Source organism: Myotis yumanensis, unplaced genomic scaffold, assembly GCF_028538775.1.
Source record: "Myotis yumanensis isolate MYYU_CA2020_CCGP unplaced genomic scaffold, mMyoYum1.0.hap1 SCAF_10, whole genome shotgun sequence".
Lineage (NCBI taxonomy): Eukaryota > Metazoa > Chordata > Mammalia > Chiroptera > Vespertilionidae > Myotis > Myotis yumanensis.
The window spans coordinates 38,298,260-38,314,848 of NW_027223761.1; the positions used below are offsets into that span (position 1 = coordinate 38,298,260).

At 40.4% G+C, this 16,589-nt stretch overlaps 2 protein-coding genes across 2 annotated transcripts; one reads left to right on the plus strand and one right to left on the minus strand.

Annotated features, from left to right (window-relative positions):
* Nucleotides 1-4,320: 4,320 nt before the first annotated feature.
* On the minus strand, nt 4,321-5,259 carry LOC139018046 (olfactory receptor 8U9-like). Its single transcript, XM_070426682.1, has one exon. The coding sequence runs from the start codon at nt 5,257-5,259 to the stop codon at nt 4,321-4,323; it is 939 nt and encodes a 312-aa protein (XP_070282783.1).
* A 9,788-nt stretch (nt 5,260-15,047) lies between these two features.
* OR5P3 (olfactory receptor family 5 subfamily P member 3) lies at nt 15,048-15,992 on the plus strand. The gene has a single exon (XM_070426994.1). It carries the CDS (start codon nt 15,048-15,050, stop codon nt 15,990-15,992), a length of 945 nt encoding a protein of 314 aa, XP_070283095.1.
* The last annotated feature ends 597 nt before the right edge of the window (nt 15,993-16,589 follow it).

Below are 16,589 nucleotides of genomic sequence, written 5' to 3' on the forward strand. Positions count from 1 at the left end.
GGGGGTGGGCAGCCCGGGGAAGGGAGGGAGGCCCTGGCCAGTGGCAGCAGGTGGCTGGGAAGGGAGGGAGTACCCAAATTTCGTGCACTGGGCCTCTAGTTAATATATATTCTGCATCTGAAAGAATTCTAAGGAAAACTAGTTGCTGCTTTTGCTTAAGGCAGATGATAAGTAATAAACCATTCATGAGATCAGCTTTCAGATGAAACAGGAGATGATAGGGATGAGGGGAGTTAAACATGATTCTTTTAGCTTGGCCGTGGTGGCTCAGTGGTTGAGTGTTGACCTATGAATCAGGAGGTCACGGTTTGATTCCCAGTTGGAGCACATGCCCAAGTTGTGGGCTTGATCCTCAATAGGGGGCATGCAGGTGGCAGCCAATCAATGATTCTATTTCATCATTGATGTTTCTTATCTCTCTCTCCCTCACACCTCCTCTCTGAAATCAATTACATATATATTTAAAAATGGTCCTTTTAAAGAGGAAATACAATAAAGATGGAATAAAAACCTTCTGTGGGAAACCCAGAGAGCTCTCCCTATGCTTGCCCAGGTCTCAGAAACCCGCTGTCCTGTAGGGTCCCTGGCTGAGGGTGAACCTGAGGTGGCCTGGACAGTGCTTGAGCCTGGCTGGCTCATTGTTCTAGCTCTGCTCCTTGGACCAAGTCCATGTGGTCAGCAAACAGGATTGTCTGTAAGGGGGCCAGAAGCTGCAGGTTGGAGAACATTTTCTTTCAGATCACTGAATAAAACCTAGAAACTGTTAGGACGGTTACACTTTTGCAATGGAGTAAGACAGAATTACTTACTTTAAAAAAATGAAGATTATGTTTTCCTGTTTCAACTTTCCCTATCTTATCAGAGATGGAAGTTCTAGTTATTTACAACATGTTTGTATTTTTAAGGCAAAAAAAAAAGAGAAGAGCTTGGAAGAACAGGCTAAATCCGTTACCTTCCCAGGAGCCTTAACTCCCCAACTTCTGACATCAGGGGCTCCCTACCTCTCTGGTGGAAGCACCACTTAATTGGGAGACACACTTAAGCACTTAATTCATATTTTCCTATTCCACCTTGCTCTCCAAAGAATGCTAGAATTATTCATCCAGGGCAGAGATGAAAATTCGGGGGCACACATTTGAGATTTAAAAATTCTCAAGATTCTTTAATACTTACATACATCAAATAATATGAAAGATAATGAATAGATATTTGTCCTCTCGTGTTTCCTTTTCTATGGTCAACACCATCAAAAATCCTTCTGGCATGTTCCCAAGCATGGCAAATCAAGAGTATTAAGGAGAAATAACAAATGTAAATTTAGGCAGATTGAAAAATTCCGCATTTTATGTGCAAATGAGTATACATTTATATATACATATGCACATTTCATGTTTATTAGATTATTTTAATGGAATTGTCTATATGGTGAATGTTGGCAGATAGCATTCATTTTTAGGATTATCTTTTACATTTTATTTAAATGTGGAGTAGTTTTATTTTCACTTTCAATGAAATGTTAGGCTTTTAAAATCTGATAAAGGTAACATTTTTATTATTTTGGTGACATTTACTTATTCCCAATATATTTGTTTATTTTGGGCTGAAAAACTAGTATAATTGTTATGAGTATTGACAGAAACAGTCTTACTTTACACATGAAGAAAGATGCATAATCATGTTGGTTTCTCTTCCGGCTTAAATATTGTCATTTTAATACTACACTCATATATAATGTGCCATACATTTTTAACAATGTAAGCAATTGATTGAGGAATTTTCTTACTAATTAAAGACGCAAACCTAGGAGATATATTTATAAGACTAAGGAGTCCCAATGGGAAAAGAAATAGGAAATATTAGCCCCAAATTTAGCCGATTCAGACCCTTCCACATACCTTTCTTTGCTTTTTAGGTCTTTGGGAAATTTAGGATAACGTGGACTTACATTCATCATAATCTATAAATATAATATTCTTAATTTTCTACTTTGCTTTACAGGAAATCAAGGAAGCACACAGAACAAAGTACATACATTCAACCACTGGGTGGGCATTATGGGAGAGTTATTCTATTCTTGACATTCTTTTATTCAGTTTTCTCTAAAAAGAACTTAAGAAATGATGAAATGTACTCTTCTTACACCATAATTCATTTGTGAGAGGTATCTATTAAAATATGTGTGTTTTTCTCTTTCTAAGCTACACTGACATGAAAATAGTTTGAAAAAAAATTTAAGTAACGCTGTGTCTTTTTATTAAAAACAAGTTCTCATCTAAGGGCCGGTACCTGCTCACTTCCTTTATCTCAATAGAGTAACGAACAGTTCCTTGCCTGTCATGGTCCATCGACAGCTCTAGCTACTACCATCTCCCCAATCACATACCAACTTCCCAGATGCATCTCATTCACTGGCCAGGTTGTGTTGTTGCCCTCATATGTCTTCCTGCCTTAAATATGTTAATCTCATTGGGGGCGGGGGGCGGGGGAAGACTACTGGAAAGTCTTCCTGTCATAACCCTAGTTACTTTCTTCTCCCTGATATTTCCCAACCACAGGGCCATTACTGGGCACCATGCCCACCTATCCATTGGAATTAGGAATGAAAATAGAAGAGTTCAATTCGGTTCGGCCAACAGTTATTACGTGTCTGTTCTGTGTCAGGAGCTGTGGTAGGTCCTGGGGTGCAGGGTAGTAACCTGCTAAGTCTCAGGGAGCTCGGGATCTAAGAATCTGTCTCACATTATCCATCAGCATTATCCTCCCCACTTTGCTTGCTCTGTTGTTGCTCTTACCTATGCAAGCTCTCCTACCTCCTGGGCTTGCTTCAGACCTTTCCTCACTTTGTATTATTTTTCGCTTTAACCAAGCCCACACCCCATCCCCAAGAGTTTAGGAATATAATTTTTGTAACTGAATTCTCCAGAAAGGTTTCTGAGCTAAATAAGAGAAGTTATAAATATTTAACTGTTAAATTTTTCTAAATTTAGATCACAAGCAGCAGTAAAACAAAGTTCCCATCAATTATTTGAAGATTTAATCTGGGGGGAAAAGGAACCCTTTAGTTTCTTGATTAATATTGAACTTATTTGTAGTTGACTAGGGATATATGTTGTTAGCCATTAAAAAAAAACAAGTGAAAATAGTAATCACACTTGAAAACAGTTTAAGGGAAAAATCTAATGGTTTATGGCAATGTGTGTATCTTAAGAACTATTTTTAAAAGAAGTATTAGAATTGAGACTTAGAAAAACCATAGAGTGCTTATATTCTTACCTGAATAAAAAATTAAGAGATTTTTCTTTCACCTATCCCCACTAACAGCAAGAACATATATATAGACATATCTCCAAGAAAGTTGTCATATCAGAGCTGAGAAAACAGAAATAAAGTACATGGAAAATGTTACAAAATGAAAGTATTTCTCTAAGTCACCCAAATTAAGGCAATAATTTCATTTCTCAGAGGCATGCACACTCTACCTGGTTTCCCAGGAGGCTCTCAGCTCTTTCCCTTTCTAAGTTCCTGTATGATACTCTTCCTCTCTCTCACCCCCCCCCCCCCCCCTAAAAATCACCGCAGCTGCACCTTCAGAGACTAGAAACACTAAACCCTGGCTGTTGGACTACTTTCAACATTTCTGCAAGTACCCTAAATCCTCTTTACCTCTTCTAATTAAACTTTCTTTTCTAAATAAACAATAAAAGAACCCCCAAATGTAACCGATTCATCGTTTTAAAATTCTTTCCTCCCTTTTTATTGCTGTAATACTATTTTTTCTACTGTCCATTTTAAGCAGGCAGCATTTCAACTACATTTAATAGTAAACTTTTTATGAGGCTTAACCAGCATCTATAGCAATATATTATACAGAAATACATTTCTAAGACTAAGAGATGATTTGCTACTATATTGTCTGTTTTAAGCTGGAAAATGTTTTCAACAACATAGGTATTCATGTCTGGGTTTTGTACCCAGCTTCATTAATTTATACTTTTACCTAGAAAGTTGCTTTTCCAAATATTTTTAAATTTAGAGCTCATATTATTAACTAACTTGTAGTGAGTCACTTCATTTTCAACATATGAAGGACACAGTTATTAAGAGTCTAGCTTATAAATCCTGATTAGTCCATGATAACTGATTGAATTAAATATTGCTATGTCAAGCAAGTGACCTGGTACTTTTAGTCATTAAAAAATACAAATTGGATTGACTGTTTGCTTCCTAATTGGATAGCAACTGGCCTGCTAAATTTCAGTCAGACTGGTCATACCACATCAGTTTATCATACTTTCCCAATGCTACATTCTGCTAACTCACTCACTGTGACTCTCTGCCCTCTATCATCTTTCTCAGGGTGTCCTTTACTTCCGTGTTCCTCAGGCTATAGATCAGGGGGTTGAGCATGGGAATTACAAGACTATAAAACACAGAGACCACTTTGTTGTACTCCCACGAATTCCTTGCTTTAGGCTGCTGCAGGTACATGAAAAACAACGTTCCATAGAAGATGATGACCACAGTGAGGTGTGAGGCACAGGTAGAAAATGCTTTGCATTTGCCTTTGGAAGACTGGATTTTTATGATGGAAGAGAGGATGCAAATGTAGGAGATGAGGACAGTCAGGAAAGACCCAGTGAGGTTCACTGCTGAGAAGATCAAGAGCTGCTTCTTTTTGTTGTGGGTATCTGAGCAGGCGAGGGCAAGGAGAGGGGGGTCAGCACAGTAGAAATAATGGATGACATTGGAGTCACAGAAAGACAATTGGAAAGTCAGAACTGTCTGTATCATGGAGTTTAGGAAGCCATAGGTATAGACGCCTATCACCAACTCCTGGCAGACCCGCTGAGTCATAATGGCTGTGTAAATCAGGGGATTGCAGATAGCCATGTAGCGGTCATAGGCCATTGTGGCCAAGAGGAAGCATTCGGTAGTGGCAAAAGCACTGGAGAAGTACAGCTGGGCAAAACAGCCCAAAAAGGAGATGGTTTTTTTCTTCACCAATAAATTTTGCAGCATCTTGGGTCCAATGGAAGATGAGTAACAAAGATCAATGAATGCCAGATGGCTGAGGAAATAGTACATGGGGGTGTGGAGCCTGGAATCCATCTTGATGAGCAGGATCATGCCAAGGTTTCCCACCAGGGTGATGAGATAAATTAAGAGAAACGCCACAAAGAGCGGAAGTTGAAGCTCAGGACGGTCTGTGAATCCCATGAGGACAAATTCTGTCACTGTGGTACAATTGCCTCTGGCCATTTTGGTCTCTCTCTTGTTGGAAAAAGAAACAAATATGGCTTCAAAATGATTAAATACTTAACAAAAGCTTCTTACCTCTTTGTTCTAGTACCAGATGACAAAAATTGTGCTTCACACTCCCAATGGTTAAAGGCTGTCATAAGCCAATGGGCTTCATTCTGCTAAGACAGACTCAGGAAAGTCCGAGCTCATTCATTCTCTTTTGATGCAGATTGATAAATTGACCTTTAAGCAAGTTGCACAAAATTATACTCCCAATATTATTGTACAAGAATACTGATTTTGTCACAATAATATTGTGACCCAGTTTTATCATATTTTAAACCTTTGCCAACTGTGACGGTGAATATTGGTAACTCATGTCCTCTTGATTTGTATGTTTTAAAAAATTTATGAGTAGGGGGTTAGCATTTTGTCAAACAATTATTTACATATATATTTCCTTTTCTATGTTTGGTCAGTTCAGTTCCTTTGCTAATTTTTTATGTAGTTGGTCTTTTAAGCACTTTATTTACCGGGCTCGTTGCTAAGAAAATCAGCCATTCGTTTGACCTATGCACTGAAAATTGTTTTGCAATGTAACTGATGTTTGAGGAAGACAAGGCATTGAAGAACTGCAAGTATTTGGTGTGGTTAAGAACAGGCTCCCTAGGAGCAAGCCTGCCTTTGATATTGGGCAAGAATAACAAATGGGGCCTGCAGATCATATGCTTAATATGCAAAAGTTAAAAATAAAGAAAACAAGTCAATAAAATATGTTCTATCCTCCCTCCTTAACAAATTTACCTTTATAATAACTTGGAAGAAAGAGTACTCGGGATTCCTGGGAGTTCATGCTGGGATGAGGAGGTGAAGAGAACCTGTCTCCAGCCCACATGTGGCTGCAGATGGTGGCGATGGCAGCCTGCATGTGCACACTCTGTTCAGCCCCTGCAAACAGCTATCCCTTGGTTACCTCAGCCTCAGCCTCGGTGTGTGAACACCAGCAGTGTGGTTCTCCCTTACAAAGGTGACCTGAAAAAGAGACTCTTATAGACTCTGGGAGTAAGCAAGGGGCCAACTTGGGCAAGGATTTTTAGGGTCCTGTTATCTGGGTGATGATCCAAAAGGAGGGAACAGAATGGACTCTGCGCGTGCACTTGTCCCATGGGGTGTGGTGCAGTAGAAAGAGAAAGTCTGAGTTAGGAGTGGAACAGGGGGGAGTGGTCTTGAATTTGGTTTGAAGGATAGTGGATGTTGTTAGGGTTGCCAAAGGAGGAACGCACAAAGCCAAAAGGGGTAAAGAATTATTAATTCATTAGGTCATCGGGAAACCCAGATGGGCTGAGCTCCAAAATGATGCCAGCACCCAAAGATGGGAGTCAGAGGTTTTTAAAGGACTCTAGGCGAGCTCTTTCTGGGTGGAGAATTCTGGATTCTGGGAAAGTACAGAGGGAAGAGATAATGGTCTTAGCAAGTGGAATGTGGTCTAAGCAAGTGGAATGTCCATTGTGAAATGGCCTAAAGTTCAGTTCCCAGGGGAGGGGGTATCGATTCAAATATCTGATCAGACCTAACAGATGTCTATCATACGGCCAGAGCTAGTCATACTGATTGGGAGTCATCAATAGGGAGAAGACCGTAAAAACTGTGGAAATTAATGAGATCATTCAGGGAGAGAAAAATAAGTAACAGCAAGGTTTAGTTAAAGGACATATATTTGGGAAAAGTGTATCTTTAAGGGCTGGAGATAGGAGCAGCAGTCTTAGGTGCCCTAAGATGTTCAGATTAGCTCATATCAGGAAATGGTAAGCAACCTTAAATATGGACATTTATGACACTCCTGGCTTATGACAGATGAGACCTGTTTTGCTGTAGTCTTTTCTCTCTCAATAGTAGCTCAGAACAAGGACAAACTTTGAGATCTTCACGCATGGAAACAATCTTACTCAGTAAAATATTTCTTGTTCTGGACTCTGAATTCATTTCCAGAATTGGTCAAGTCTTCCTACTCCAAATATTTCTTGATTTACAATGATGTTATGGCCTGATAAACCCATTGTTAATTTAAAATGTCGTTTAATACACCTAACTTACCAAACATCACAGCTAAGCCTAGCCTACCTTAAATGTGCTCAAACACTTAGTAATTGCCTTCCTCTTCTTACCAGAAGCAGGAGACACAGATGGGCATTTTGTAGACATGATGGGATGCAAAAACACAAAACACAGTACTCAATAAAAAGGTTGGCAACACAGCACACTGTAGAGCGCCGGTTGTTCCCCGTGATCACATGCCTGACTGGGAGCTGCGGCTCGCTGTCACTGCCCAGCATCACAAGAGAACATCGTGCCACATACCACCAGAGCAAAGTCAAAGTATGACTTCTACTGAATGCGTATTGCTTTCCCACCTCTGTAAAATCAAAAGATTGTAAGTCGAATCATCGTAAGTCGGGGTTGTCTGTATAACTGGTCTCACCTCAAACTATGACTGGTCTGATTTAGTAACTGAAATGGTTTAGTAACTGGAAGAACCCAAGAAGCCAGTGGGCAACCTAGCCTTACTCAACAGCTTTTGCACGGTAACATTTTTACTATGATAGCTATAATGATATGGTGGCACATTTGCCTCTGAAGTTTCTAAGACGCAGTTAATGCTTTTGAGTTTCTAGATTTTAAAAACTTTGTATTAGCTAAATATTTATGTACCATTTATCCCAAAGAGATGTTTTTCTGCCCTTCCTTCAAGGGCAATTAAGATGGAAGCTTTTTTTTGATAACATCAGTGTTAGATCTTAGAATATAACTAGACCTGATGACAAATTCCAGGGAAAAAAAAAAATAAATCTCTAATAATAAATGTTTGACTTGCAATTTTCTACCTAAGAGAAAAAAAAATGGCCCTTTAAAAAAACGAGTCTTGTGATTTAATTATTCTCAAACTTAATGATAATTAGTGATTTGAACACTTTGCCAAGATTCTATTTTACATTTATTATTTTATTTAATATATAGCTATCATTTTCTTAACGAGGAAATGGAGACATAGAAATATTCAGTTTTCCCAAATTCACAAAGCAGGTAAAGCAAATGAACCAGGATCTGAAAACGGGTAGGCTGATTCCAGAGCCCTCAGCTGAAACTATACCCCTCCCATTTATGACTCCTCAGTGCTAATTTACTTATTTTGTTTTTCCTCTTTTTTTTTCTCTCTAATTTGAACTTTTATGAGAAAAGTTTAGGCATATTCGGGTGAGTTCAATAATGCTTTTTCTTAGTTCTTTTAAGCACTTTTAACCTTAATTTTTGTTTAACTAATATAGTCAACCTTTGACATTCAGAATGTTGTTTTGTGTTTTACTATTCATTGCTTGAACAATTCAGACAACTTTGCTAAATAACCTAGGAAATATTCTTAGCCCCTGGGAAGGGAGGGGCAATGAACAACTTTGAGAATCAGATGGAAGCTAAGTATCTGTTCCAAGGAAAGTTTCATTCATACAGTATTTTGCACGCAATTTCAGAGGCTTCGTGAGTTTAGGTCCCTGCTATCCTTTCCTCAGACTAATACAATGACAAAACATCCCAGCTCTTCCAAGTGAGTCTCAGCCAATCCTTCCCCATTTGCTTCTCTGAAAAGCAATGTCTTTAAGCCCTGTCCCCTTCCAGAACTGAAACTCTTCTCTTGGCTGCCCTGTAGTTTTTACTATGACAGCCTTAGAAGTGAATACAACTTACCGAGTACCTATCGGACAGCCAGGGTTCCCAATGCCCAGGAAGCATCCACTTAGAGTATTTCCAGTCGGCTTCTTCATGTCTTGCTGGAAGGCTTGGTTTCTGTGTTCCACACCAACAAACCTGTAAGTATTTATAAAGCTCAAGTGTAATGAGTCTGTTATCTCTTGTTATTCCAGAGCTTCCTGGGTGCCAAGGGAATAGTTTATATTGAATTTCTGTGAGAGATTTTACATTTGATTTAAAGCACCCTTGGGGATTAAAATCCCTGAGTTATCCTGGGGTAACTAATGATGACTCAGATTGTGATGCTTGGGTGCATGTTCTCAAGATGATTCCCAAGTCCTTCGATGCTTGGAGACATTCGTCCTGCCCTCGGCAGGGCATCTGCAGTGAGTTGCCCTGAAGTGGTGGCTGGGGTGGGGGCCCAGTTAATATTTTGTGGGGAATTAGGTGAGGTTATGCAAAGATTGTATGATTAGGGCACACCTGCTACAGACACCAGAGAGGTGTTATAGGAAAGCCTCCCGAGTCAGAGGGATAGGGCTGCCCGCTTCTCAGTTATGTTCTCCTATGAATGGGTTCAAATGAGTGACTCTAGATAATTGTGTTGTGTTAAAGTGAATTTATTAAGAAAGTAAAGCATGCATATTTATTAAAGAAGCAAGGTAAGCAAATCTATTATCAGGCATGAAGCATGGATTGGCTCTTAGCTGATCTGAAGAGCCAGTGCAGTGGGAGTTCAAGGGGTTATACACCCTTTTGTCTATTGGTTTTTAAAACATTCCTCGGCTGAATAGCTTGGTACAGATTAACTCTCAGCGTCCCTCCTTTTACTTTGTTATAGCTTTCCCAGAATTAAAGAGAAGCATATGGGGATTTTACCTTGACATGCCCTGAGACTACTAGCTTCACTGTTTAAGCAGTGAAATAAAATTGCCCCCCCCCCTTTTTCCTTTCTCAAAAATGGTTGACTTTTTTGTTCAGTGAGATAGGCTTTCAGCATTCCCTCTTCTCCCCACAGCCCCAGCAGTCCCAGGTTGATTTATGCTACGTATTCTCTGGTCAGAGACAAGTGTCCTTGGTTGGGGAAAATGATGGCTTTGTTATTTACAAGCTAGCTGCAAGCTCCCCAAACTGTTTGGCTGTGTTTAACTTTCTTGTCTCAGTTTCCCTACTCCTCTTGCTTAATAATTTTCCTAGCTTTTCACTAACCTGTAACACACCTATGGGATATTTTTGCTTGCAAAGAAAAGATGACCATGACTAGCATATTTATCACAACAGATAGTATAAGAGGAAAGCAGTCTTCCTATCTTCTATTAGCATTTCCCCTACTGTTACATATTTCCAATTGAATTAAAGAATAAAATCAGCCGTAACTGGTTTGGCTCAGTGAATAAAGCATCGGCCTCCAGACTGAAGGGTCCCGGGTTCGATTCCGGTCAAGGACATGTACCTTGGTTGTGGGCACACCCCCACTAGGGGGTGTGCAGGAGGCAGCTGATCGATGTTTCTCTCTCATTGATGTTTCTAACTCTCTATCCCTCTCCCTTCCTCTCTGTGAAAAATCAATAAAATATATTAAAAAAAGAATAAAATCATATTCAAAACCAGGTCAGCGACTAAATGTTCTAATGGTCCCATACGCCTCCTTACTTTCACTCTCCCTTCCACATTCCCTCAAGATTGAAACTGGGGCCATCAGTACCACCTGATATATCCAGGTCAGTTTTTCTATGCATCGGGTCTTTCCTCATGGCCACTAGGGAAAGAGACTAGAGCCTGGTTCTCTAGGTCATTAATTACAGTGATGTAGCACCACCCATAAAGCATTGCTGCAAAGAACACTACTCTCAACCTCAGCATTGAAAGCAAGGCAGAGCTAAGGTGAGAGCATTCTCCAATTAGGAAGCACATTTTCTCTCTCTCTCTCAGCATTTCCCAAGTTCTGTAATTCACACCAAAGAGGAAGACACTGGAACAGAAGTGTGGTTCAGATCTGTAGGCAGTTCTTATGGCAACTTCCTAGTCAAGTTTGCCTTTTAAGCAACTTGTAGCATGTAAATCTGTGACTTTTCATTCTGGTTAGAGAGGAGAATTTCTAGGGTCTATTTGGTATAGAGGGAAATGTAAGTTTGATATTAAAATATGGGGCACTGCTGACTTCTTCATACTAAAGTTAAAGCATCATAAGATAAAAAAAGATGAATGAGCAACCAGATAGTAAGATGTTGAGTGCAGGTATGTCCTCCTCCCACACAGACATCTAAAGAGCTCGTAGGACATTCATCGCTAGACTGAATACTCATGACCTTTTCTTTCCTGCTCTTTTTAATTTAAGTTTATGTGAAAAATGTACTTTAATGACCAACTGCATACCTATAACTATAGAATTCATTAACTAATTCATGTTTCAAAGCTATTGTGACATGCCACCCTTTATTATAATTGTTCTGGACATTTTAACTTATTCACAAGCAAATGTAGTTGACTATGAGGATCTTTTTGTTTCATATTTACTCATGCCCACTTTGAAATTTTAAATTCCTTTTTTGCCCATGCTTTATATTGTTTTTGTATTTGTCATTGTACTATTATTGTTTGTTTGCATATTCCTCCACCAAGTACTTAATTTGTAAATGTACAAGCTTAAGACATATTTTGTATGTAACTTGAAAACAAAATAGAAATACACATCTTACTTATTACAGAACTTAATATAATGATATAAATCTGTTTAAAGTTAAAAGATGAAATAAGATATAGCATATAAACATTAATTAAAAGATAGCAAGAGTAGCTATATTAATGTCAAATAATGTAGTCTTCAGTGCAAAGAAAATTACTGGAGACAGAGATATAACACAAAAAATTCATGAAATGCTATTGTACTATAGTTTTGCAAGATGCTAGCATTTGGAGAAATTTAGTAAAGGGTATATGGGATTTTTGTAATTTTCTTACAACTGTACATGAATCTATACTTATCTCAAAATAAAACATCTAGTTAAAAATAGAGGCGGCATCATCTAGAAATGTATAAAAAACATAGGCATTTATTTTTTTCCCTGAAGAATTTCTATCTGGTACATTATGTTTATTCTTGTGAGTCCCAAAATAGTTAGAAAGATTTAGCAATCCATCAAAAGTTTTCTTGCACACTCAAAAGAATGTTTAGCTGTTCTTTCTTTTCTATTTTGATGGGTTTTCAGTCGAATGTTCACAAACAAGTAATGTACTCAAGGGGCTATGTCCCAAAAGACCTCAAATCTCATAAATATAGCCTTGCTCTATAATGACAATTCTTTGGCAATTGTCTTTATTGTTGAGGTACCAACATCTGCAGGTAATAATTTCTTTTAATATTGATAAGAGAAATGCTTTTTAAAATTTTTGAATTAGAAGTTAAGGTTTGGTTATTCTAAATCATTTGTTGAGCATTCACTTATCTCTGTGAGCTGGGCTTGCTGTTATCAACTACATTATCTTATTTGACACAAGAATCCTACCAGATATATATATATATATCTACACTAATAAAAGAGAAACATGGTAATTAGCATACGACCGCTACCCTTTTCATTGGCTAATCAGTGAGTATATGCAAATTAACTGTCAGCCAAGATGGCGGCCGGCAGCCAGGCAGCTGGAAGCGAACATGAGGCTTGCTTGCTTCAGTGACTGCGGACTCCAACGTTCCCCGCCTCACTTGCTGGCCTCTGAGCTGCAACTCTAAGCAACTATGTACTATGTTGCAAATAAGAAACTAAACAAAACACCAAAAACCGGCTTTCATTCAGCCGGGCTTTAGCAACATTGTATCGATGTTTTCAGCGGTGAGGCCTCAGAGCTAAAGCTGGCCCAGAATAAAAAAAAAAAAAAGAAAACAAGGAGCGGTTGGAAACTTCAGTCACTCGCTTTCGGAAAACAGCCCTCAGCCCCTCACCCAGACTGGCCAGGCACCCCAGTGGGGACCCCCACCCTGATCCAGGACACACATTAGGGCAAACCAGCCAGCCCCTACTCATGCACCAGGCCTCTATTCTATATAGTAAAAGGGTAATATGCCTCCCAGCACTGGGATCAGCGGAGCAGCGAGGCTCCCGGCACCGGGATCAGTGTGACAGGGGGCAGCGCCCAAATCCCCTGATCGCCCTGCGGCTCTGTGTGTGACAGGGGGCGGGGCCACAACCTCCCTATCTGCCCTGCTCTGTGCCTGATAGGGGGGAGCTCCCCAATCCCCTGATTGCCCTGCGGCTCTGTGTTTGACAGGGTGCAGCGCACCAACCCCCTGATTGGCCCTGCTCTGTGGGTGATAGAGGGTGGCGCCCCAACCCCCCTCCACGGGCCTTGCTCTGTGTGTGACAGGGTAGAGCCATAACCTCCCCATTGGCCCTGCTCTGTGTGTGACAGGGGGCGGTGCCCCTACTCCCTTATTGGCCCTACTCTGTGAGTGACAGCGAGGAGCTCCTCAACCCCCTGATCAGCCCTGCTCTGTGCGTGACAGGGTACGGAGCCCCAACACCCCTGATCGGCCCTGCTCTGTGCGTGACAGGGAGCAGCGCCCCAACCCCCTGATCGGCCTTGCTCTGTGCATGACAGGGGGTGGCGCCGCAACCTCCCCATCGACCCTGCCTTGAGTGTGACAGGGGGCGGTGCCCCAACCCCCCAATCGGCCCTACCCTTAGTGTGACTGAGGGTGGCATCACAACCTCCTGATCCGCCCTGCTCTGTGCATGATGGGGCGGCGCCCCAACTCCCCAATCGGCCCTGCTCTGAGCCTGACCAAGGGCTGCACCTAGGGATTGGGCCTGCCCTCTGCCACCCAGGAGCAGGCCTAAGCCAGCAGGTCATTATCTCCCGTGGGGTCCCAGACTGTGAGAGGGCACAGGCCGGGCTGGGGGACCCCCCCCCCCCCAGTGCACAAATTTTTGTGCACCGGGCCTCTAGTATATATATAACAAATAAAGTAATGAAGGGATGCAGATTGTCTAAGATTCCACAGAGAGTCACTGGAAAAGCTAGAATTTGACTCTAGGCCTGTATGGCTCCAAAGCTCATGGCATTTGCACAGTCCTTTGCTTCCATGCCATAACGGCATTCGTGAATGACTGAATTTGTGTAATTCACATCTATTTTCTTTAAAATTGTAAGCTTTCATTTTGTTTTGGGTCCATAGTTAGTTAATAAAGTTCCATGTCTAAGTTTGCTAAGTTAAAACAATTCATTTTATTCCATAAATAAATACATATCAATAAATAAATACAATATCAAGTTTAATATGAGGTATTGAATATGAAAGCACTTTGTACCAAATTTACACTAGTGTGTCTATGTTTCTGTAATTTTTATTATATAGTAACTATAAAATAATTGTGCAATTATAATATTTTCTTCTAATATCCACTTACAGACAGTCCTTGGGTTACACCAGACTCAACATATGTCATTTCATGGTTACATCACCATCTCCCATCTACACTAATAAAAGAGAAATATGCAAATCAGTGTCACTCCACTACACCCACCAGCCAATCAGAGCGACTATGCAAATTAACCAAACAAAGATGGCGGTTAATTTGCATATGCAGGCTTGGAGCGAAGACTGAAGGCTCCAGCCGGAGTGAAGACTGAAGACTGAAGACTGAAGACTAATGAGGCTTGGCTTCTCTGCTGCGGCCGGACCAAAGGCCTGGGTCCTGGGTGCTGAAGGAAAATTGGTGCCAGCAGCCAGGGGAAGGAAGACCTATTGCGTGAATCTTCGTGCAACGGGCTTATAGTTTATTTATATATAAAAAAAAGTTCCGTCATTTCAACATATGTACATATGTGCTTTATGTTTTTTATTATTTACTTACCACAAGTAAAGGTCAGGAATTGTTATCTTTCTTTTAAATTTTTTTTACTGTTTCACTTCATTACTGCTGTGTATGTGCTCCATGTGAGTGACGTAGGTGCTTATGTAGGTGAGTTCCGACTTACGGCGAAAATCTTTACGTTGCTCTGTAGGAACAGATCTCTGACGTAACTCGAGGACTTGCTTTCAGTGGGCACCATTTCCAGTGTAGATGGGGACTGAAAACTATACAACTGTGACAGAGTTCATTATTTTGGGGTTAACAGAGGATACTACAATTTGTGTCATTTTATTTATTGTGTTTCTAGGAATCTACATTGTCACCTTAATGGGCAATGTCAGCATAATCATGATAATCAGAAGCAGCCCACAACTTTATGCCCCGATGTATCTTTTCCTCTGTCATTTGGCCTTCGTAGACATTGGTTACTCCTCATCAGTCACACCTGTTATGCTCATGGACTTCCTTAGGGAAGAAACCGCTATCTGTGTTGCTGGTTGTATAGCCCAACTCTGTTCTACAGTCACATTTGGGATAGCTGAGTGCTTTCTGCTGGCTGTCATGGTCTATGACCACTATGTGTCCATCTGCTCCCCACTGCTCTACTCCACCCACATGTCCCTCAGAATCGGTATTTTCTTAGTAGGGATTTCCGACCTAGGTGGATATGTGAATGCTTGGACATTTACTGGCTGTTTATTAAGTCTATCCTTCTGTGGACCAAATAAAATCAATCACTTTTTCTGTGACTATTCACCACTTCTGAAGCTTTCCTCTTCTCATGATTTTACTTCTGAAATAATTCCAGCCATTTCTTCCAGCTCCATCATTGTGGTCATTGTGTTTATCATTGTTCTGTCTTATGTCTATATCCTTTTCTCAATCCTGAAGATTCACTCCACCAAGCGGAGCCACCAAGCCTTCTCCACCTGCACCTCCCACCTCACAGCAGTCACTCTCTTCTATGGGACCATTGCATTCATTTATGTGATGCCCAAGTCCAGCTACTCAACTGAACAAAACAAAGTGGTGTCTGTGTTCTACACGGTGGTGATCCCGATGTTGAACCCCCTTATCTACAGTCTGAGGAACAAGGAGGTTAAAGAGGCCATGAGAAAATTGGTAGAACATATTGGTGGTACTAAAGTAGTCTGATTTAAATAATACACACTGTATAATGAAAACCTCTTTTGCAAATGAATGGATAATGTACTAAGTTTCATAGTATTCTAGACTCATAAATTTCATTGTGTTATTCTCAAGAAAATTTTCAAAGTAAAGAATAAATGTGCATTCACTAAGACCAGAGCATCCAGAAAAAAAATAATTGCTTTATCTTTACTTCACCCACCATTTGTGGCATCTACAATTATAAATATTTTCAAATAAGTTTTATGCTCTTTGAATGCAGTCTTTGGAATTAACAGCTGGAAGCATCTGGAACTCCTTGAAAAAATCGTGTTGCCACCCAAGATCTCATCACCTGAAAGAGATGGTGTCCATGCTGTACAGATAGTGTAAGGACTGAAATCAGTGATTCTGGTAGTTATAAAACTTCTGGTGCCCTGTGACCTGAGTGTGACCAGCAGGATTCCTCCCACAGTACCTCCATCAGTGAGCCTCTTCAAGCCAACTCAGAAGATACCTGAAAGCTCTATTTAGCTACTAGTTCTTTCTTTTCAGGAATCTATTCGACAAAATACATTAAGGAGTCCCCAAAAGAAACTCTACTGGGGGCTAATTCGTATGACG